Genomic DNA, 23136 nt, shown 5'->3' on the forward strand with positions numbered 1-23136 from the left:
GTGTTGTCAGAGTGCCTTGGTGTAAAGATGTATTTTAGCTCAATAAAGTCAGTTGGGTAGTACTGAGAGCCTCTTCATGGCATTCCCCCCCTCTGGTCTGCAGAGGGCGCTTTGAACTAACGAAACTCTCCGATGTTGACTAACTCCCAAATGGGTGTTTCAGGGACAAGCTCGATGTTGTGACACCGATGTGTTCATAATACGAGAATATATCAGAATTGATTTAGATCACAAAAGAAACTTTTAATAAAATTTATTTCAAAATCAGGTTAAAATGAAACGACTGAAAGGGAAGTTGGCTCTATCTACATTTCCAAACCAAACACATTGAAAAAACTTTGTACCATTTTGTGCAAAACGTATGCTTTTCACAGAATATGAAATAGAATTAAATAAATCAGGCACATGAAGCTTTACGACTCACAACCAGCATGAAACAAAAGACAATTTTAAGATAGTGAAGCAATTTACTCAATACAGACTTTTAGTAAACCACAATAAATACACATTTCAATATATCATTCATAATAAATACTGGAAAGTAAAACCAAACACAGGATTCCTAACTGGATGCAGTGTCACTGTCTCGAGCCTTCTCACACTGGATACTTTGGCACAATTAATCTGAAATATAGGCTTTGTTAATGCCACTGATTGCCTGTAAGCCGTCTGAACAGTTCCTTTGTATCACTGAAGTGGCACGAGAGGTCCCAGCTACTGGACAGCCACAGCAAACCACCAAAACTCAACTACTGAACCTTCTGATTAGGAAGACGCTGCAGATATTTGCAGGCTTGAAAGAGCTGCAAATATCTGTTTTCAATGCAGGAGCAGAGAGCTCAAGGTAAAGAACTTCAGCAATACTGTCTTCACTAAATTATTGCAGTCCCCCATTTGTTGAGTCACCTCAATTTACTTTTGTTTAAGTGATTCTGTAAATGTGGGTTAAAATGTTATTTACATTTTTTTTCATATCTCACTATTCAGTCATTTTTCATGGCTCACAGGACTCTAGCTTTTGAAAATAGGATTTGATTGTCAACCTTGAATATTTGTTTACTGTGGCATATTTTTTTTAATGAAACCAACAGTGCTTTGAATATAAATATTAAGTACCGTGACTATCTTAGTCCACTTTATTGAAGATGTTCTCTTGAAGATAAATTCTGTTTAAAACCATCACTCTATTGCACTTAACGTTTCAATAGAACTTCAATCTTTATGGTATCCACATAAATAAACATGTTAATTGTTAGATAGTGGAATGTAGTTTACACTGAATTTTAAAATGAGAAATCCTTCAACCAGTACTGATGATTTTTTGTTTTTACTGTTAAAATTAAGATATTTAAGCTAATTTAATGATAAACATAGTGGTCTGTTGTCTATAATAAATCATACAGCTTCTCATACTTTTTGGAGATATGTCAAAGTATTACTTTATCAATGTCCCTGTATCAATAAAATGCTTCAAGGAATAAATCTTCATTTTGTGGTGACACATGCTAATTATGTTATTAAGAGTGAATAGGGGAGAGAAACACAAGTATTCATCATTTAAAACCAACTGCATGCCACTGGACCTCCACACGTAAGTGCAAAAGGCTGTGAATTGATTTTGACACGTCTATTGATACCGTAGTCCAAAACATACAAATAAGAATTCAGGCTTTTCATGCTTTTCAAAACCCTAGAAAAGCATATAATTGTGACAAAAAGAAGAAGAGAAATGTACATAATGTATACAACACTTTTTTTATATATATATAAAACAATGGCAATCCCCCCCCCCAAATGTCACTGATATTCCCAAAACAGCATGCTTGTTGTTATCAAAACATTTACAATATATAACTATACACATAATTCAGAAACAATAAATAAACTGACAATAAACTTTTTTTTGCACGACACATACAGTAGACATAGAAAAATTCCATCTACAGTACAATATCTGCTTAAAACTAGAACTTTACATCTGAAATTACAGGATACATTGCACAGCATGACATTAACTATGTTTTGATGTTTTTTGATCTGTTCCATTATGCAGTTAAGCGCACATTGTAGTGAGCAGTTCCTCCAAACCATTTCCATGATGAACCTATGGCTTCATAGTTACAGATGAAAGTGTGTTATGGTGCTGTAAATTGCTTCGAAACTTAAGGTCAGATAATGCAAAAAGGCCATGATCACGTTCCCTTGAAATACCATTTAGTCAGGCTCAAGTAAAGACGTGATAATGAAAGAACACTTAAAAAGGGGAGGCCCACTAAATGGCTGTGACCTCGGGGCAATGGTCTGGTAAAGGGAGGTTCTTAGTATTGTTTGCTAGTAAGGTCAGCTCAGAATGTCCATGAAGACTCGACTCTTGTGGAGGCTGTTCAGCTGTCACACATGAGCCAGGACTGCTGTAAGAACCCTGTTTGTTATTGTTCAGGTAGTTTTGAAACTGTGTCTGGTTCTGGTTCTCCGGCTGATCCGCAAATGCCGCTTTTGACAACACCTTCTTCTTTTGATCGGGCGTATAGCCGGTCGAAGGGATGGCAGGGGCACCACTGGTCAGGGTAAAATGGTGGTTGGCTGTGTACTGTTCCTCAGCCTGATTCGAGTAGTCTGTGTACTGCTCAGCAGTCGCGTTGAATGGTCCCTGGGCTACGCTGCCATTGGTCGCGCTGACTGGATCTTGGAATGCTAAGGCTTCCCCGTAGGGTTCAGTGGGTTGGCTGGTTTGGCCATTAGAGACGGTCGTGGAGCTCCCCAGCTGATAGTACTCAGCTGAAGAAGAGTTCATTAAGTAAGTGTTTCCATTTCTGTGGTTATCATGTGCCACAGAGGCGTCACTGTAACACAGCACCGAGGACAAGGGGACCACTTCAGTGTGAGAAACTGAGGGAGTCGTCACGTCATCCTCAAAATTCTCCGACTGGTCTTCATCCTCCTCATCCCCCTCCTCGTCCTCAGAGTCGCTGTTGGCTAAGCTCTGTGTGCTGGAGTCGGACAGTCCGCTGCAAACACTACTGCTATCCTCCTCATCCTCTTCATTTTCGTCCTCCTCCTCGTCTTCTTCATCCTCTTCCTCCTCGTCATCATCTAGCGTCTCCTCCTCCATCTCGTCGGCAGCTTGCAGGTGCATGCTGGCCGTCTGTGGGACAGCATCTGCCAGAGAGTACTCCAACCTGTGCGGTGACTGAGCGAAAGGGATTCCGTTTCCCAGGTCGTTATTTTCACCACGGTAACCGTTGGTTGGGGACGGTTGCTGCTGCTCGCGACTCTTCTCGAGCTCCAGCTTCATTATTGTGTGCAAGAAATGGGTTCGAACACGGATAGGATTAAACTCCACTCTTCCGGTTGAATTGCTGCAACCCTCTTTTGTGCAGCCACATGGAAATGACATGCGGTCCACCTGAGGAAAACAGAACATCACTGATCTCAGCTCATTTTACACACGGAGTCTGATCATTGCCGGGTTTCAAATAATATTTACAACCCCATTTCCCAACAAGTTGGGATGCTGCATAAAATGTAAATAAAACCAGAATGTAATGATTTGAAAAACATGGAAACCCATATCTAATTGAAAATAGAAGAAAGACAACTTATCAAATGTTGAAACTGAGAAAATTGATTGTTTTATGAAAAATATATACTCAATATATGCTCAGCAGTGAAGATGGGGAGGGGTTCACCACGCTTTGTAAGACTGCGTGGGCAAATAGTGCAACAATTTAATGTTCCTCAACGTAAAATTGCAAAGAGTTTGGAGATTTCATCATCTACAGGTGATAATATCATTAAATAATTCACAGAATCAAGAGAAATCTCTTTATGCGAGGGACAAGGCTGAAAACCAATGTTGGATCTTCAGACCCTCATTAAAAACAGACACAAATCTGTCGTGGAAATCACTGCATGGGCTCAGGAACACTTCCGAAAACCATTGTCTACGAACACAGTTCATCGCTGCGTCCACAAATGCAGATTGAAACCCGAACACGCGAAGAAGAAACCAGAAGTAAACATGAGCCAGAACCACTGCCAGCTCTTCTGGGCCCTTTGAGATGGACTGAGGCGAAGTAGAAAACTGTCCAAATCATAATTTGAAATCCTTTTTGGAAATCATGGGTGCCGCGTCCTCGGGGCTAAAGAGGAGAGGGACCATCCAGCTTCTTATCAGCGCACAGATCCAAAGCCAGCATCTGTGATGGTACAGGGGTGCATTAGTGCACATGGCATGGGTAGCTTGCGCATCTGGGAAGGAACCATTAGTGCTGAACGACATGTTCAGGTTTTGGAGCAACATATGCTGCCACACAAGCAACATTTTTCGAGGAAGGCCTTGTTTATTTCAGCAAAACAAGGCCAGACCGCATTCTTCTCATATTACAACAGCATGGCTCCGTAGTAGAAGAGTCTGAGTGCTAAACTGGCCTCCTGCAGTCCAGACCTGTCACCCATTTAAAACATATGGCATAGCGCATCATATGTTGTCTTCGGCCTGTTTTTAATTAAATATGGATTTATATGATTAGTAAAACATCTGCATTTGTTTTAAGTTACATTTTATACAGCGTCCCAACTTTTTGGGAAACTGAGTTTTAAGTGCTTCCATAAAATCCTGAATCCTTGTGCCTTCTCTTTAAATGCACGATATGTTTATTTGTCCACAAGTAAAAAGTGAGAACACGAGGATGTGTGTGTCATGAGAATTACCTGGCACTTGATCCCTGCAATGCTGCAGGCACAGGTCTCTGGGTCGCAGAAAACTCTGCAATCACAGCCACAGTCCTCTCTGGACATGCGAATGGTCCGAAGTTCATGTTTCTCCTCCACGTCAATCTTCTTTACCCCAGAGGAGCGCAGCAGGGCTCGGCGCTTTTTAGTGGTGAGAGGCTGCAAGAAGAAGTACTCGTCTACCTCCGTGTTGTCCAGATCGATGTCATCATCGGAGATGTCCTCCGCTGTGAGCGTGTTGGCCTCCTCAGACTCCACTGTGCCATTCTTAGTCAGCTGAAAACAGGAAGGAAACACATCCAAGCACTATAATAATGAGCGAACAAAGAGCTGAACCCGCAGACAAAGTGATGTTTTAAACAATGAATCTTTCAGAGCAAATTCTTTACATATTTGATATCTGTTAAATAAAGCTTCTAAAATCCATTGTACAAAATGATTTACGAGTATAACTTTGTTTAGAAACAGCCTACAAAGCTTTTACCTTGAGTTTGATTGAGTTGAGTTTCTCCTCCTTCAAGTGGTCTCTGAGCATGTCTCTGTGGATCCTCTCCTGCTCCAAGGCAAATTCGCCCAGGGAGTACTGCCTGACCCAGCTGTGCCTGTTGGACATGCCCAGCGTGCTGCCTCCCTGGCTGGGCACGCTGGTGAATCCCTGCCGCCGGCCAAAGTAGTACACGGTCACATTATCAAAATGCACCCTCCTCGTCCGCAGGCGCTTCTCCCTCTTCAATATTGAGTCAGCTGCAAAGGAAAAAGGGAATGTTAAAAAAGGTGGTACACCTGCATGCCCTTGTCATTGTCTGCTGTAAAATGTTTTTGACAATTAAATAAAACCCATGTGGAAAGAATTAAACCTCCACACTGCAAATTATGGTGTTAACAGAACTTAAGCACTGCTGATTTTATTTTACAATCATTTAAATGTTCTTTTATGTTGGAGTAGAACACCTTTATATCCATGTAAATCCTGTTAAGATAAGTGTCATTTTATAGTGAATGGGGGACACCGTTTTTAGAGAGTATTGTCCTTTAACACCTGAATTATGAGCAATTCTCTCTTGCCAGCTTCCTAACACGCTTCTACAGATCTTGACCTTAGTGCAGGTTAGGTTTTCATGACATCTCTGTGCTCCTGCGCTTGGCATGCAAGTCTTTTTAAGGAGAGCTCTTACAAGGGGGAGGTGCAAATAGGAGGGCAACGCTGGAGCATAAATAATCCCCTGCCTGGCCCAGAGATGAAGAGTGCCGGTTCACAGAAGCAGTGTTCCCAGCATTCACCCCCCCCCCCCCCCCCCATCAGACAGACAGGACAAATAGAAACCATCTGGTTCCAACAGCTCTCCACCCCATGCAAGAGGGACAATGCATTTCATTACAGATGTAGAGCTGTCAGACTGAGGCTACCGAGCACAGCTGAGTTTCCATATATTTATAAAAATAAATGAAAAACTTGTTTCAGATGTTAAAAAAAAATGAACAGATCTTTGGTCCAATGTATGCATGTATCTAAAGGGAATTTTTCACACAAACGTTCTTTTATCCTTCAAAGACCTCATTGTTTCTCAGACGCTCTAAAAACAAACCCATCACAGATGTTTTCCTCCTCTCCCCAACACCACAAGAAGGAATGTAAAGTACCCCGCTCAGGACTTAATTGTTTCATCTGTCTGCGGAGTCAGTCAATCACTACGTGCACATGTCACTTCACAGGAGTGCAGTCTCCACAGTGCACAGCTCCCTCGTTGCTGTTAGCTGACCTTCTCCAGCCCCCAGCTACCAGCGGCTGCAGCTGACACGGAGGCCAAGCACAGGCTCCAGTGGAACAGCACCAACCTTATGTCTCTGAACCCCCTCTCTAAAGGGACGGGGGCCTCTCATCAGTCTGCGTGTCATTCACACAAGCAAAAAAATACTGCATCATCAAAACACAAATTTGGTATAGACACAACCTTTAATTTAAACCAAAAAAATTATTGTTTTATTTACCTGGCTAAAATATTTTACATTTCAAAAAAATAAAATACCAAGATTTCAAACTGTGCAGACACACAAACACACAAACGTGACTCATTTCTATTGCTCTTTAAGAATCACATCATTGAGATTTCGCTGCAGGCATCTGAAAGCATTCAAAATTACCCAAAGGATTAATAATCTACCAGTCTAATCTGTTACACTCATCTCTTTAACACTGACACTCACAAGCAGGATGTTTTAAACTAAACTGCATCTGAATTAACAGATCAACAGAAAAATAGTCTGAAACTTTTGTTCTTTGATGGATTAATCATATTGGCAGTAATTTTTCAAACAAATTGCATTTGATGGTTTCAGTTTTTTTAATGTAAAGATTTGCTGCTTTTTTGTTTCAAATGAATCTAAACTGAATATTTTCCACTTTTGTACCGTTGATACACCAAAGCAAGAAATTTGTTTTAGGAAATGTTGTTTTTCACCACCATGTTTGATAGCCCAAACAATGATTCCCTAATTTTTAGCAGCAGCTCTAGTCTTTACCCATCATGCATCACTCCTACATTTTTAGTTTGCCCCCAAAACAGGACTATTTAATCAAAAATAGGATTTCTGTGAGCAGATAATTAGCTCGGACAATACGTTTGTGTTGAGCTGCTCCACTGTTCCTAGAGAGTTGTATATCTACATGCACAGTGCCAGCAGTACACACAGCTTGAGACCGTATTAGCTCGTTCATCTGGCTGCTGTATGCTGTGCATGCTTTATTACAGCTCTAGACTCTTAGCATCACTTAGCCTCCTCTCCTCTCTAATGCACAGCCAACGACTGTAAATTCATATTATACTCTCTTATCAACAGACATGCAGATTTGTTTTCTTTGACCTTACATCCTGCAATGATTGAGCTACAAACTCAGCCTGGCTCAGAGTGTTATTTCCATCTTGATTAAAAAAATCCCTTTCGGTGCTGCAGCTTTGTTTTCCTCGAGATGAAATGATGACATTAATCTTACTGTCAGTAGCACACATTCGCCACACAGAGCACAATGCATGATTTTAAAAGACACAGGCACTCACGGGTGAAAGGGCCCGAGGCAGAGGGGTTGACACTGTCGCTGCTATCCCCACTCTCGCTGCAGGAGACCTCATCATCAGACTCCCGCACGGAAGAGCACGGGGAGGAGGAGGCTTCCACCTCCTCAAATTTCCTCTTCAGTATTCCGCTCATGGCCCGCTGCATCTGCACCTAAAACCGAAAGACAGCAGAGGGGCCACACATTATTTAATATCCAGTTTAGGGCCTTCATAATCCTCAACACAGTCAATTAGCACCCCCCTCCCACCCCTCCCACCCCAGCCACCACCACTTTCACTCACACACAGAATCTCTCCTGCTGCTATTCCCACTCCCAGGCGTTCCCTGGGCGATTGATCACCTTTCCACAAAGGAGCGGAGAAGGAAGGAGAAAGCTGCCACTGTCTTTGATTGAGAGGATGGAGGAAAAGACAGACTGGACCAACTTGTCTTGCACTGCTACCTGTCAGGGTAAAATTATTTACAATAGAGATGTATTATGCACAAGATTAGGTGATTGCATTTAATTGCTGCTGCACCTATAAATCATAAACATGATTAAAAATATCCACTGGCTCAAAAAGAAGCCATTTTCAGCTTTCTCCAAAACGAGTGCAAAGAATTCTGCGTAATTTTGAGATGTGGAAATGTGTTTTTATACAGGTTCAAACACACAGTGAGAGTGATTTGCATTTCCGTGCAGCTCAACAAGTAAGATAACATTATTCACATGAGGCTTTATTGCATCAGAAGAGGTATTGGTGAAGCTGCTGTTGACGGCCTCATGAGTGTCATCCTGTATGTCTGTAATGAGCTTGTTAAATCAGATGGTTCCTACACAGAAAAACTAAAGAACAGGCATCAGGTCAATGCTGCTACAGTCACCGCAGAACAGAGTAGAAATCTATAGTGCAAAAGGCCATAATTGGATGTCTAATCTTCTACAAATGCAGTCAACAATCATGAATCGTAAAGAATTGTAAAAGAAAATGATAGCAAAAGTCCCCCGACGGATATGATTGCTGCTACCAATCTTTCAGTAACAGCTCAGCAGTAGTAAAATAAGTCTTGTAGCTGCGTACAGGTCCAGCTAAATGTTTGTGGTTAGCACTTCATACAGAGGCTGTTGTAACACAAGTGTTACAGACCACTTCAATGTCAATTGAGAGGGTCCATTAACTCCCCCTGACTGATGATGCAATTAGACAAATAAACCAGAACAAGCTCATCAGTCAAATCCACTAAAACTAATTACCATTACCCAAAAACTGGCTGCACTGTAAGTATCAAACAGTACATTGATTTGATCACTGCTTTTTTTCCCCCTTTGAAAGAGATCCTGCCATCGTTCTTCAGTGTGTAATGGACTATAATGTTGCAGGACTTGTTTAGTGTTAATCCGTGTTCATAATGTCAGAGATTGTAGAAAATATACTCCTTTAACATATCAAATTGTGGAGCCTTGTTTTCTGTATTTTAACAGCGGTTGCTGGAACGTCATGTCACATTTCAAAATAAGACCAAGTATCACAAACAGTGCTGCAGTATAGCACAGCAAGGACTGCAATGACTGGCAGCTTTTCCCCTCACTGCTTTCTGTCTTGGAACCTGGAATCTGTAAAGACAGCGTGCATCCTCACCCAGTCCCACTCTGTCTATCTGCCAGAGCAGCTTGTGGGGGAGTTCCATTCACAGACAGCCTCAGTGTTTCATCTGGGCTCCGCTATCAAGTCATTACAGATGCAAATGCTGCCTGAGAGACATGCTGCCTTAGAAAGAGGTGCAAACCAGAGAGGACTGTAGTGCTGCCAGCAAGAGGGTCATTGTTCCCAGGAGGCTGTGCTTGTTCAGAGCAGTGACATGGCACCGCCGCCAGCATTTGGAGAACCTCCAGAGACAACAACTCTACCTACAACTAAGGAATGTGAGGCATCCTCCATTTGGGAGAAATTGAAGGAGAGAGGAGTCAGTCAGGGTAACCTCCTCACTGAAAATATTATTTCTCTTCAAAGCGAATTTGTATTAGTTTGGAAGAGAAATAAGGGGCTGAGCTACAGGGAACTTTCTTTTAGCAAATAACTGAGCTGGCTGACAAGAAACTGAAGATCAATCTGCTCTTTCCTCTGAATGAGGATGACAAGACTAACATTAACTAAGGAGGGAATACATTACATAATCTCCGTCTTGTGAAATTTAAAATTGTAGTCAGCAGAAGCTGCTGGTTTCACATCAAAACAGTGAAGAAATAGATTTATTCCACTTCTGCCAAACAGGAATGGAAATTTCCACCAGAAATTACCTGTACAATTTTAGTCCATTTCCTAGTGAGGGTCCTAATTAGATACCATTGTTGGAAATCCATTTGTATGCTTAGCCCTTAGCTGATGCTGCACTAGGCTTTGATAGCAAAAGTGGTTTCCATGGAGATTCTAATGTAGTCTCACAACTAGTGCGTTCCCATATGGCCGTATGTCTCAGTGTTACATACAGTACATGAGGACTCTCCACAATAAAGCACTGATGTCACAACAAATTAAGTTGATATTAAAGCAAATTTTCTCTTTATACATTTAGTTCCTTCCTCCCTCGCATTAAAGCATTACAAGTTCATCTGCATTCTTCTGTGACAGCATGTGAAGGGAAGATCTTGACAGGCATGACATCACAAACCACAGAGCTACTGTGGCTACAGAGGTAATCTGGGGTGAAGCTCTTTCATCGTGGCTAAATAAAAACAGAGATCTCTGCTCCTCTCCAACAGCTCTTTCTTTGTCTTCACTGTTGCCTTACCACTAATCATGACTGGGCAGCACACGCAGTGGTACAAGAGAGAAAATCCCAGAGAAAATAATGCAGCAAAAGCCAGCTTGGAAAGCCCCTCCCTGTGTGCACACACATCAACTGTGGAAAGCAACTCTTATCCTATATCAACTGTGCTCGCAGCACTGAAGAACACTTGCATTATGAGTACAATTATTTTTCCCCCTCATCATTCACAAGGTTCCCACAATCACAGTAAACCTATTTGACAGCATGAGGCTCAAAGCCCTCATCCCAAGTGATGTCAACAAGCCTATGGCATCTGGAGCAAGTCATGACACATCAGTCCTACAATGACCACATTACACTCCTGTGTGTGTGCTGGCCCTCAGAAACAACTGACCTGTATCCACTGGCAGACTGTGACTCCTTTCACCTCCTTTCACCTCCTCTCACCTCCTCTCACCTCCTCTCACAGCAGTGCAGCCGCACAATCACAAATGTGGCCATTCAAAAAAAGGTGAAACATGATGAATGAAGAAATTCCCATTTTGTTTCAGTCCACTGACTTGCAGCGACCCCTGAGCTCCATGATACAAAAAAAGAGAGAAGGTGCAGGAGAGAGAGAGAGAGAGAGAGAGAGAGAGAGAGAGAGAGAGAGACTAGTAATTTTCCAGCTCTGACTGCACTGTCGGCAACAACATATGCTTTATTGTTGCAAGACGACAGTCTTTCTCACTTTAACTCCCTCTCTGTCAGAGTGTTGCTCTCTCTCTCCTCTCTCTCTCTCTTCGGCCACACAAAGGCTCATTAGCTGCAGCCGGCTGAAAGGCAGCAGCCGACTGGAGCAGAGTGGAGCAGAGCAGAGGCAGCCTGAGATCACATGGGTGGGATGTCTGAGAGAGTCAGGCGTGCCTCTGCTCCTGCTGTCTGCAGATATTTTTACCAACATGAGCAGGGGAGTGAAGGGGGGAAGGGAGGGGAGTGAGGAAGGACAGTTATGGGGGGGTGAGGGGCGGGGGCAGGAGGGGGGGGGTGAGAAAAAAGAAGAAAGACTAAATGGTAAGGAAATTGATAAGGGGAGGTATGTGGGAGATGCAGGGCAGTTGGAAACTGGGGCGATGGGGTATAACAGAAATGTAGAAATGTAGAGCGGAGGGGATTCAGAGGGAGGAGGAGGAGGAGGAGGAGGAGGAGGAGAGAGAGAGAGAGAGAGAGAGAGAGAGAGAGAGAGAGAGAGTGGGGCAAAGACAAGGGAAAGGGGAAATGTCTGATGCCAAGAAAAACACAACAGAGAAAGGGGAAGAAATCGAGAATAATACCACAAAATAAAAGCCTAAACAATCCAGCCTAAATCAAATTAAACAACAGAACATTATGTTTGTGTTGGAAAAACTGACAACGATGCATTGCACAGAAAACTTGCTGTAAAAATATTGTAAAACTGGAGGAGGTTGACAAGCAAATATGAACATAAACGTCCTCATCCAGAGGAAACAAGATTTGTCAGCACTGAAGTAAATGGGCTCCGAACGCTTCCTATGCCAGGAAGTTCTGCTGATGAGTTGGAGTTGGTGGGAGTCAAAGAGCCATGATGTCATTCTTGCACTCATTTGGATCATATGTCAACATAAAAGGACCTGCCGCACTTCCTTTCACAGGATAGCTTTTTGCTGGCAGCCATTGCAGCAGTCAATATAAATAAACAGCAATTTCTAAACACAAACACGCCATACAATATATATTCTGCAAAAATATTACAAAATCCTGAACAAAAGGACAGACGCACTACAGGACAAAAAAAAAAAAAAAAAAAGCATTTTTATAGCTTTAAAGTGGACAATAAATCAGTTAGTGAGTTAAAAAGATATTTTATACAATGCAGTTAAAGCCATTTATTGACAACTTTATGTGAAAAGATTTGTCTTCAATACAACTTTAAGAAAAACAAATATAATTTGCCCCAGCAGCGCTCTGCATCCTCACCAGTGTCCACACTGAACCATCTCTGTCACACCACCTCCATCCTTAACATCATCAAGCCAGTAAGACATGATCCAAAGAAGAAATGAGTTCAGTCAAGTTCCTTCAGAGAAAATTTTACATTAAAAATGCATCAGTGTGTGGAGTCACTGCAAAGTATTTACTGTAATAAGCAAGATGTTTCCTTATTGTTCTTAATATACTTACTTTTAATTGGGTTTTTAATGATGTTTCACTACTATAAAGCAATTTAAGCTATTTTTCTTCATAATAGTATCGTAGTTAATGGCTTTTATTCCTTATAGAATGACTATGACCATTGACATAGCTCTTTTTAAATATGTGGTCTCCACACAGGAAGCTATAGAGGAGGAGCACTGACTGTACTCACAGCCTCTGCTGAGCACTCAAAGATTGCAGTCGACCATTATGGCTGAATCAGAAGGACCAAAGAACAAGCAAGTGTTTTAACACAACTGCAGCAGTCAAGAGACAGACTGAACAGGAAGACCATCTATTTTGTATTTACTGAATTGGTCTGGATTACTGTTCACCCACTTTGGTACATGTTCCTCTGAGCTGATCGGACTAATGAAAATTCTGATGTCCTCATCATTATATTTCCACTTTTAAAATGATGTTTATTCAGGTCATAGTTAATGTGTGTGTCTCCACTAAAAGACTGCAAAAATAAATGCCAGTGACTTAGTCATACTAATATGTGGGAACATGAGTAACAGTGACTTACGCCTGCTGGATCAGCGGCGTGTTGTTCTCGGCTACCTGGCAAGGGTGAGCAAAAATAACTATATCTTTATCTCAACTTTAACAACATCTGCATTCATATTTGTATAATAAAAGTGGGTGGACATAAACATATATCTAGTTTTCTGTCTTTTAAACTGTTTTCTATTAACATGTTACATTTAATATGAATTCAAATAATAACTTCTAAGCTTTTTATATTCATGGAAATGTTTCTAAATTAAGTGTCAAGGCTAAACTCTCTCTGCCATACTAAACGATGTAATACTGCTTCTACTCTTGTGTGTTTAATATTTGTGACAAAATAATACCAAGTCGTGAGTAAGCTTCTAAATATAAGCTTTACAAAAATCATTGAATAATTCTGTTACAATTTTGCTATCAATTATTTAAAAACATCCATACAGTGAGTAAAACTATCAAGACCTGCCCCAACCTGCCCGAACTGTCCTAGGCTGCCCTTTTCCTTTCAAATGTCAAAATTGTGTTATTAATATAAATAAATGTGATCATTCAATTACAACTATCAACGACTGTAACTGTATGGAGAGCGTACTGTGATCATATCCATCAGTTGTGTACAAACCAATTGTTGCTTTGATCACTTTCTCCACAACCTTTAATGAAATGTGTTATTCGAAACTTTATCTGCTCTGAATCCCATTAATGATTCAGCCATGAGACTCACATATATCTGCTGCCCTATTACATAAAAATGCAAAACATAAGCTGGAGAGATGGCATTTGTTACACTATTGTGCCAGTGATGGTGACCTATATTTGCTCTGACTTCAAGATGCTTTCTTATCTCAATGAAGGAAATTGAAGACAGCAGGCAAAAATATACAAATAGGGGCTTTTACAAATAGTCTAATTTCATTCATGTAGTCATACTGTAATTGAGGTCAAATGGAAAAAATTACTACTGTAACCAATGAAAAGTAAATGGTCAAGTCCAAACAGAGTCTTATTGTTTAAATTGTGCAAATAGAAGAGTTGGCAGAATGGCTTTACACAACATAAGTGGCACAGGACCACCCATGTTCATGTGTTGAGTTAAAATGCAGCGTTCAAAGTCTTCAGTGATGTCACTGAAACATTCGGTTTTGAACTGTCTGGCTTTATGACAACATATCAGCAACTCTTCAGCAGCAGTGGGCGTGAATCACAACCCTTAATGGAAGAAACTGGAGTGAACCACGGATGAATCATGGCACCCACCGTGTTTATCTTCATCATCACAGTCGTTATCCATCTCAACATCCAACACTGCTATCTCACAGTATGTTCAAATATCATACAGACCAGACGGCAGGTTCTTCAACTTATTAGGTTCAAGACTAAGACCAGGGGTCTCCATCCGTCATGTATCAGCTGGACACTGCAGTTTTGTTATGAAGCTGCAGCGTACAGACCAGAATACCATCTGTAGTGATTCAGAGAAAGATCTGCATTGCACCCATTGTGCTCTGGATCACAATAGAGGTTTCTCAGGACCATACCATTGGTAGTTTGCAGTTTGTCTCTCTTCCAAATACTGACACAGAGAAACATCATCATCAACATCAGCTATGCAAGTGGGCCTTTGCCAAACTCCTCTGCTGTGGTGCAGACGCCTGGACCGCTCACACAGCAAACACCTCAGCGCCTTGCAAACAAAAAAGGGGCGGCGCCTCCTAAAATCATGGACATCAGCTGGGCAGGAGGTCCACAAATGTTGGAATAATTACCGTCTGGAATTTAACTATCAACTACTATCACCAAACATCAGCTCCAGTAGACTGTATAGACTCTCACTCTAGCAGCAGCTGGCTCAAGATCAACCTCAAAAAAGTGTCACATCAGCACCTGTAAATGGAACCACACTGCACAAACACGCCTTAGTGGAGAAAAGCCGCAGCTGATCCATGTTACATTACCACTACTTCACTCATACTGCAGAAAAACCCACGGTTACATGAGAACAAATACTCGGCTGGTAAGTTTGTATTAGTAAGATATATTTTGACAGAAACGTGTGTCTATGACTACCACAACTGATTTGGACAGGGTTAAGAAAAGATTGTCATAGTCACAGTTAAACCTGCATCAAGTAATATTTTGAATGTTGTTTTAAGATGTCCTCTGCACCTTTAAGCTCCTTCATTGTTTTGGGCAGACAGGCATCTCCAGTGAAAAAGCTCAGACAAAGTACACATAATGAAAAACAACTCGGTAGTGAGCTTTTGTGATTTTGGGGGCCTACAGAAAGATTTTCTTTGACTGAGCAAGTAGACTTTCTGCTGACTCCCAGCACACAACAATGGCATGAAACAGAGTACTGAAATACTCTAATAGAGGAAATAGCAGACAGCCAGTGAATAATATCAAGCATTTGCAAAGCTGAATATTTTTAAGAAGTTGGTGGAGACCAAAGAGGCCAGTGAAGATTGGATTGAAATCAGCCTGGAAAGCGGTAGTCTCAGGCTAGTGAGATGCATAAATAGTTAATTGTATGCACAGTATGTGTAGACTAATCATTAGCATTTTTAGAAAGCACAGTTCCTCAAGGAGTACCACCAGACTCTCCTAGGAGGAACTGCCACAATGTGCATATATGAGGAGATGGAGGATGGAGGTGGGGCTGGGCGGGTACAGATTGATACAGACTGGAGGAATATTCGCTTCCTTATTCAGTCTGCATCTGCCAAATGCCCATGTAATTCAATATGGCTGGTCGCATCACAGACTATGATGAAGTACACATTTATACAGCCCAGATGGCTTGGCAGATCTTTTTTTTTTTTTTTAATTTATTAATTCCTTTTTTTTTTTTTTTTTTTTTTTTATAAAAGAACATTTTGTCATTGAAGTAGGCTGTCTGAGTCACTGAGAATGTTTTCCAGTAGAACCTACTGATGGGTCCACTCAGCTAAGACAAACCCTGAAACCACAAAAGATCCTCGGCCGTTCAAGCCAGTTTGAGATTGTGTTCGAACTCATCCATCACTCGTGTCACACTCAGCCCCAAAGGTAACCTTGTCAGAGACAGAGAAAGCGTGGTAGAGAGAGGGAGAAATAAATAGATAGAAGCAGAGAGAGAGAGAGAGAGAGAGAGATGAGGTCTCAGCTGGACTCCCCTGAGGAGAGGCTGTGGCCTGGATGATTATACAGCTACAGATGATGTCAGTGAAGGATCCCTGCCACCGAGAGAACACAAACCCACTTCACATATTCGATGACACTGTTTTGTAGACGAGGTGAGACAGATTCTCAAATTAAACTTGATAATGCCACAGAAGCACGCATGTTGGAAGAAGTCAGGGGCTGCCGGCCTTAATCTGTACGTGCTACCATCATGTTCAGGGATAATTTGATAAACAGGCATTTGCATTCTGTCTATGGAGAACATCTAGTCACAAAGGCCACACACCAAACACAAATCAATGGGTGATTTAAATCAAAGGGGAATTACTTTTGTTTGAAAAAGAAAGAAGGCAGCAGCAGAAAATGATCTTAGGTCATCTGGTCATTACATTTTTATTTTAATCTATGTGCAAACACTGCAGTTATGATAAAGTATGATACCTAATTTTGTAGTTGGCCCGTTGTAACACAGGTGAAGTAGTGGTGAGAAAACACCTGAGAATTTGTATCCACTGTAGTGTAATAAAGGTCAGATGGACAAAACGTGCAAATAAATATTGTTAATTGTTAAATATAGTCATATCCATTCTCAGTCAGCTTCACACAAGAATGTGCACAAGAAAAAAACAAAACATTCTCCAATTAAACACAAAGGAATCCATTTAAGGAAATGTTGCTCCATCTACAGATTTATGCAAATGAGACTTCACATGCGCTCTGTACATTTGTTAACTTGCACTTGCCTGAGGCTGCAGACAGATCTGCTCCACACACATGAAAGGGGAGGGAGAGGGAGAGGGGGGGTGAGGGGTGGGGGGTGGGAGTGAAGCCCACTGTTCAGCACTCAGCACACGGAGGAGCTGCAGCCTGGTGATGCCTGCTGCAGCCTCTCTTCTGCACTACAGTACAGCCCAGTGCTGGGAATCATTGATCTGTTCCTCCTCACAGAACAATAGAGGAAGCATGGCTCCTGATTAACCACGTGGGTCGAGATCGAGAAAAGGATGACCACTGCTCCAATACTACACACACACATGCACCAATTTCATTGTACCGTTTTATCAAATCCTAAAGAGACGAGGTTTTACTGCATCGTGGTGAATTCCTGATGTCAACTTATTTGACTCTTGACAACATTGTGTGTTTTCTTTAACTCTTTCACCCCAAACGGCATGAGCATTGTTTTTTCATGAAACGTAGCTACATGCTTAAACTGAAGTCTAATCTTGGCGAGGACATTTCATCTTACATCTCGGCTCGTCTTTGTTGTTACAAGCGGTGATCAAAACAGTCGACAGTACGCACGAAGAAGCTTCACATTCAGACTGATGTTTTGATTTGCTGTAATTCACGTCTCACACTGTGGAGGCATAATCAGGTGCTCTCACCCTCATGTCAATCACTATGCTCACTTAAATTATTCACGGCTCTATATTTTATTTATGACTATATTTCCCCATGTCACCTGAAAGTTCGCAAAAGCCAGTTTTGCTGGCAGAAACAGAGCTGCCAAAGCATTTCACAGAGACGGCTGCTTTTATCTCTCACACAGGCCGGGAAAGCTGTGGGATGTGGAGTTCATATTCTGCAGACAAGCCTTATCATTTATATATAGCCAGTATCATGTTGAGATCGTGAATAATTTTTGATATGCAAAACATTCCCACTGTTATCTGAGAGATATTGTGAAGTAGGCCATCTCTGTATGCAATTATAGTATATGATGAATTAGATTGATATAAAAAACACACACAAAATAGTTTCTGATGAAAACCTGCGTGTTATCGGATAAACACCTAATTTAAGGAGTGTTAGTGAAGGTGTTGTTGATTGAGATTTGAAATTCCATGAAGATGTCTTAATGTTTCTATGATTCAGATAAAAGACTTGATTGTGAGATAGTTAATTAGAAGTGTAAAATTGATGTACACATTGATTAATTGAAATTTGTGTGTGTGAAATAAGCAATATCATGCTAATTCCATTCTTGATGAGCAAGTGTGTTTCTGCCACACTACAAAACATTAAATGCCAGTTCAAATTAAAAATGTTTTTATCTTTAAGTTTTTACTTGTAATTTGGAATTCTGTCATTAAAAGATCATGCTGGGATCCTTAAAAACAGGAATGGTGTTAAATTTAATTGCTGTTTTTTTTTTAAATTCATCTCTATTAATTTATTAGATGACAGATTAAAAATTCAAACATACGGTTAAATTGTACTGAAGTCAAACATCTGCACACTTTTGATCAAAAGGACTTTCACCAGAGCACGAGGCTTTAGATATTACAGGAAGATATGACAGATATTACATGCAAAACTGTTTATGTTTTTCTACTGAAACACACTTTGTGGCAGATTATGATGTTTGCCACACATACGAAGAAGATGACAGAGAAGAAAGGTTTTCTAGCCTTTAAAAAAAGCCACTAATTCAGAGTTTAACTCGGACCTTATTCATACACTTCATATACGTGCTTCATTGATTTGAACAAAGAATACTCCCACAAACAAATTGTCTTTAACAAAAGATGCACAGTCAAAATGGCACCACCGAACACATAGTCACATAATAACATGCAATTATGTAAAATTAAAAATGAAATGTATAAAAATTAAACAAACAATTACAGGATCACTTAATTTTGTCTAAATGGGTGTAGTCACATGGGCTCTCAGCATTTAGGTGGTTTACAATGCACTCACAAATAAAAGTCATTAAGTCAGAAAAATATGTCTCTTTTTCCTTCATATTTCATTAGATGGCAACAGACAAAAGACTCCAAATAGGTGTCATGGCAACATCTCGAAAGAGAGCACAATCCTGAAGCGTGAAAGCCCGGCGAGCTCAGACAGGAAGGAGCCAAAGACACAAAAAGAGTCACATAAAAAGCTTCTAAATTGGAACCATGAACCCTGCTGCGACACACAAAGCTGCTATGTAATCTAAAAGGTTGATATTAGTTCACACAATCCCAACGTATGCTTCACGGATTCTATGATTTCAGTTCAGTGTTTGTGAAGAGGGGCGTCAATTAAAATGTACAGAGAGACCTAATGAAGAACACACTGACTGTGATGTGGAAGGTAAAGAGCCTTTATCACACGACAAAAACAGTCCGTATTAAAGAGAAAATGATGCCTGATCTAAGACTTGTCTGTCTTATCCTGAATAATAAGAAATATTGCTGTGTTTCATCTAACACGACACAAAATCGAATTTACCATTTCAGGAAAGTCCAAATTCTGGAATATGGACTCTGTCTCTCCTCTTTCTGCACGGTCACGAGGGCAAAAGAGGCTGTTTCCATTTGGCTGCTTCTATCCGGACATATGTAACCGATCATATATACACATATATACACATATATACATATATATGTATATGTATATGTATATATGTGCATAAGTAGACAGCAAAAGTACAGATGGAAACACACTCAGGAAGCATTGAGCTCTGATGTGTTCAGGCCACATTCAGAGGTGTATGTATTTGAGTAATTACTTTCTTTTTACAATACAATTCCTGGGATTTAATATTTTACATTTGAAGTTTGTTGGAGAGGGAAGGAGCGATGGCTTTCACAAAAAAGGGAAAAATATTCTTTAGATTATATTAAGTTCTTTCTCTGGTATTTTGGGATACTGTTTTAAATGATGGTCGACCAACCCCGGAGTAAGATTTTAAATGATGTGTAACACAGTGGACTGGCAGCACAAGAACCATTACTACTTCTTTTTGTTTGACAAACCCATATAAACAAAATCTGACCTTTAACCCTCTACTCAGTAAATCTCTCTGAACCTCCAGGTTAAACTTAAAGCCATGAATTCAGGTTGTTTCGACATAAAAGGAAAACAAGCTAGATTTATCCGTGCATGTGAACCTTTGTGTTCGATAACCTCCTGCAGAGGAACTCTCCTTATAGTCCTGCGAAGCCAGAACACCTTTCCTGCATATCTTTAATGTGCCGCGTTTACTGTTATCAAGCTTGAGCCATCTGTGCTACAGTACGCAACACCAGCATGGCGGATGCACTTATTCAAATAAGCCAGTTTAATGATGCAGCTTTTCACAAGTAACTACATCTACTTAATGTTTCAATGTCCTTTAACTCTGCGCCACATGTACTAATTAAATCCTGCTCCTCTGAGGACTGGGTGCTGATAGATGGAGGAAACAGATGGATTGAGGAGGAAAAATACAGTCACAAGAAGAGAGGCCCTACTCCCCAAAAACACACACACACACACACACACACACACACACACACACACACACACACACACACACACACACACACACACACACACACACACACACACACACACACACACACACACACACACACACACACACACACACACACACACACACACACACACACACACACACACCTTTCAGATGTCAGCCACAAACATGGAAATGGTTGTGTGTGTGCATGGTTGAATCTTGCTTGCACGCTGTTGGACTTTCTGTTTTCTGACACCAAAAACTAGCAGATAAAGACGTCAGTGTTGGATATAATATATATAATGGATATATAATGATGCTCCATATATGCAAGAATAATGTGCAGTTCACATAAGGTTACATCTCTATTAGATATATGTGCATTAGAGCTACAGCGCTTTAAAGGCAACAGTAAATACTCCATACATCTCTATAATGGCTTGAAAATATGTTGAGGTCTGTGTTTTCTCAATTTGTTGATTGACAGACAAAGAATAAATATCAAGCATATTATGGAATATATTCCAGAAAGAATATGTCCTCTTTTCATCACTGTGATATCAGAGGCATCTCTCCAGTATAATCCAGTGAGAATAGCGCAGCTGTCTTTATCAACTAAACACTGTTGTCTGCATCAACATCACATCATATCTTGTTATCAGAGGGTCTTTGTGGCAGCGTTAGCAACAGTTGTGTGAGCTTTGAACAGCATCTATCTCGCAGGCATGAATTCAATATGTTAATAAGCTGTGAGGACTGGAAATATGATATTTCAAACAGCAGCAGCAAGATTTGGTCTCACCTTTAGCTGAATATGTTACACTGCAACGACCCACGTCTGTTCTGTGAGGAAGAAAGAAGAGACATACACAATATTTATTTATGTGAAATGAACTGTCTGCATGGCAACTACACATATTATCAAAAGATCATAACCAAATGTGTCTTTAAGAAACATGTTTTATGCTGTTTTATACCATGTAGTACAAAGTGCCATAACAAGATGCAAACCGCGTTGTCGGGGAAACTTTATCATTTCCACGTTGACATTTGAATGATTGACAGAGCTTTATCCAAATGTCTTTGTGAGCCACTATTTTCCTTTTATAGCTGGGGGTGTAGAGGGGAAGTGGAGGTGGGGGTATCCCCATGGGAGGAGGGAGCCTCTCTGCCTCCTCTGCCTCCCCTGCACAAGGCTCTGTGGGGAACTCTCTTCCCCCAGTGAGGCATGAGAAGCCTGCTGCCTTCCACCATAGCAGCTTCTATGACATACATGTGTGCCCTCAAAAATCATGCACAAAGGCGCAGGAGCCCTGACATGCTTGGTCAGTTGGACTATATCTATCATGCACAGACATAGAATAGTTTTTGAACAACGTGTAACAGTGATAAAATATTAATAGCTTAGATTGAACCCAAAAAAATGTCAATAAGTGTTGATATAATTCTAAAATTTGAATGATCATGTAGTTGTAGCAGAAGTCCTGAACAGAGTGGCTGCTGAGGTTTGATGCCCACTATAGTTTGACAAAGGACCATTCAGGTCCCACCGTACAGCAGGCAAACGTATACACGTCTAATGATTTGATTCCACAGAGAAAACACCTGATACACAAAGATATAGAGCAGGTCTTTTTGTCTATTGTACATATGTTAACATGAAAGCTGGCCTATCACCTCGAACTGGACATACTCACCATTCATTTCGCTCCTATCATCAGTATCCAGCCAGTCTGTGACGCCCTCTCTGAATGGACTTCCCAGCTCTTCCCTCCACCATGCCTCGGTGTTCCTCTGCGGAAATCCTCCACCGATGCGAGACCCTTCAAACCGGCACCGGATCTCCGAACAGAGCTGGACAAACCGGCGCTACTGTCGCATGCAGCGGGGCTCCAACAACCGCTCCTTCCGGCTGCTCCGGGAACAATGGTGCAGCATTAGACTGACAGCTCAGCGGACAACGTGACTCCCTCTGTCCAATCATGGTTTTATGGACCAGGAATCAGCCGCAGAGCGCTGCTGCTGCTGCTGCTGCTGCTCTTCTGCTCTTCTGCTGCTGCTGCTGCTGCTGCTGCTGCTCTTCTGCTCTTCTGCTCTTCTGCTGCTCTTCTGCTGCTCTTCTGCTCTTCTGCTGCCAACTGGAGCTTCACATCGCCCCGTTTCATCATGTGCGATCACTGTGCTCATAGAAGCTGGGTTTCATTTCAACTTTAAAACATCTCAGCAGGGATTATATTGTTCACGTATAGATACACACTCCAGGTAGATTTCCTGAAATAAGTCTGGGTTTGTCTAAAATAAGACTTAAACAGACTTCCAGAAACAAGTAGAATCTGTAGCATAATTCTACATGCTCTATATACAATATTTTATAGTATTCACTTATTTTCATTGTTTTATTTCCACTACAGTAGCTGAAGCTGAACTTTGCAGCCTAATGCTGCTGCAACATCTGTATAACATCCTTCTTAAAGTACTAT

At 41.1% G+C, this 23136-nt stretch overlaps 1 protein-coding gene across 8 annotated transcripts; it reads right to left on the reverse strand.

Annotated features, from left to right (window-relative positions):
* Positions 1–238: 238 nt before the first annotated feature.
* csrnp3 (cysteine-serine-rich nuclear protein 3) lies at positions 239–22665 on the reverse strand. Of its 8 annotated transcripts, none has more exons than XM_069702498.1 (7): positions 22354–22665; positions 21459–21494; positions 8091–8251; positions 7791–7959; positions 5219–5478; positions 4714–5010; positions 239–3406 (listed from the first exon to the last, which is right to left on the reverse strand). In XM_069702498.1, exons 1-7 carry the CDS (start codon positions 22358–22360, stop codon positions 2273–2275), a joined length of 2064 nt encoding a protein of 687 aa, XP_069558599.1. In that variant the 5' UTR covers positions 22361–22665; the 3' UTR covers positions 239–2272. The 8 variants fall into 8 exon arrangements, with proteins under 8 accessions (XP_069558599.1, XP_069558602.1, XP_069558604.1 ...); XM_069702501.1 differs by having other exon boundaries at positions 8150–8251; positions 21459–21499; XM_069702503.1 differs by lacking the exon at positions 8091–8251.
* Between the last annotated feature and the right edge of the window lie 471 nt (positions 22666–23136).

Source organism: Brachyistius frenatus, unplaced genomic scaffold (genome assembly GCF_029030835.1).
Source record: "Brachyistius frenatus isolate BFR_SWC_R1_liver_20210118 unplaced genomic scaffold, ASM2903083v1 Contig_42, whole genome shotgun sequence".
NCBI lineage: Eukaryota > Metazoa > Chordata > Actinopteri > Embiotocidae > Brachyistius > Brachyistius frenatus.

Coding starts and splice junctions, on each gene's coding strand:
- csrnp3 (XM_069702498.1), bottom strand. Junction 8,252..21,458: donor TGTAACATATTCAGCTAAAG/GTGAGACCAAAT, acceptor TTACCCTGACAG/GTAGCAGTGCAAGACAAGTT. Junction 7,960..8,090: donor CAGCAGGAGAGATTCTGTGT/GTGAGTGAAAGT, acceptor TTTCGGTTTTAG/GTGCAGATGCAGCGGGCCAT.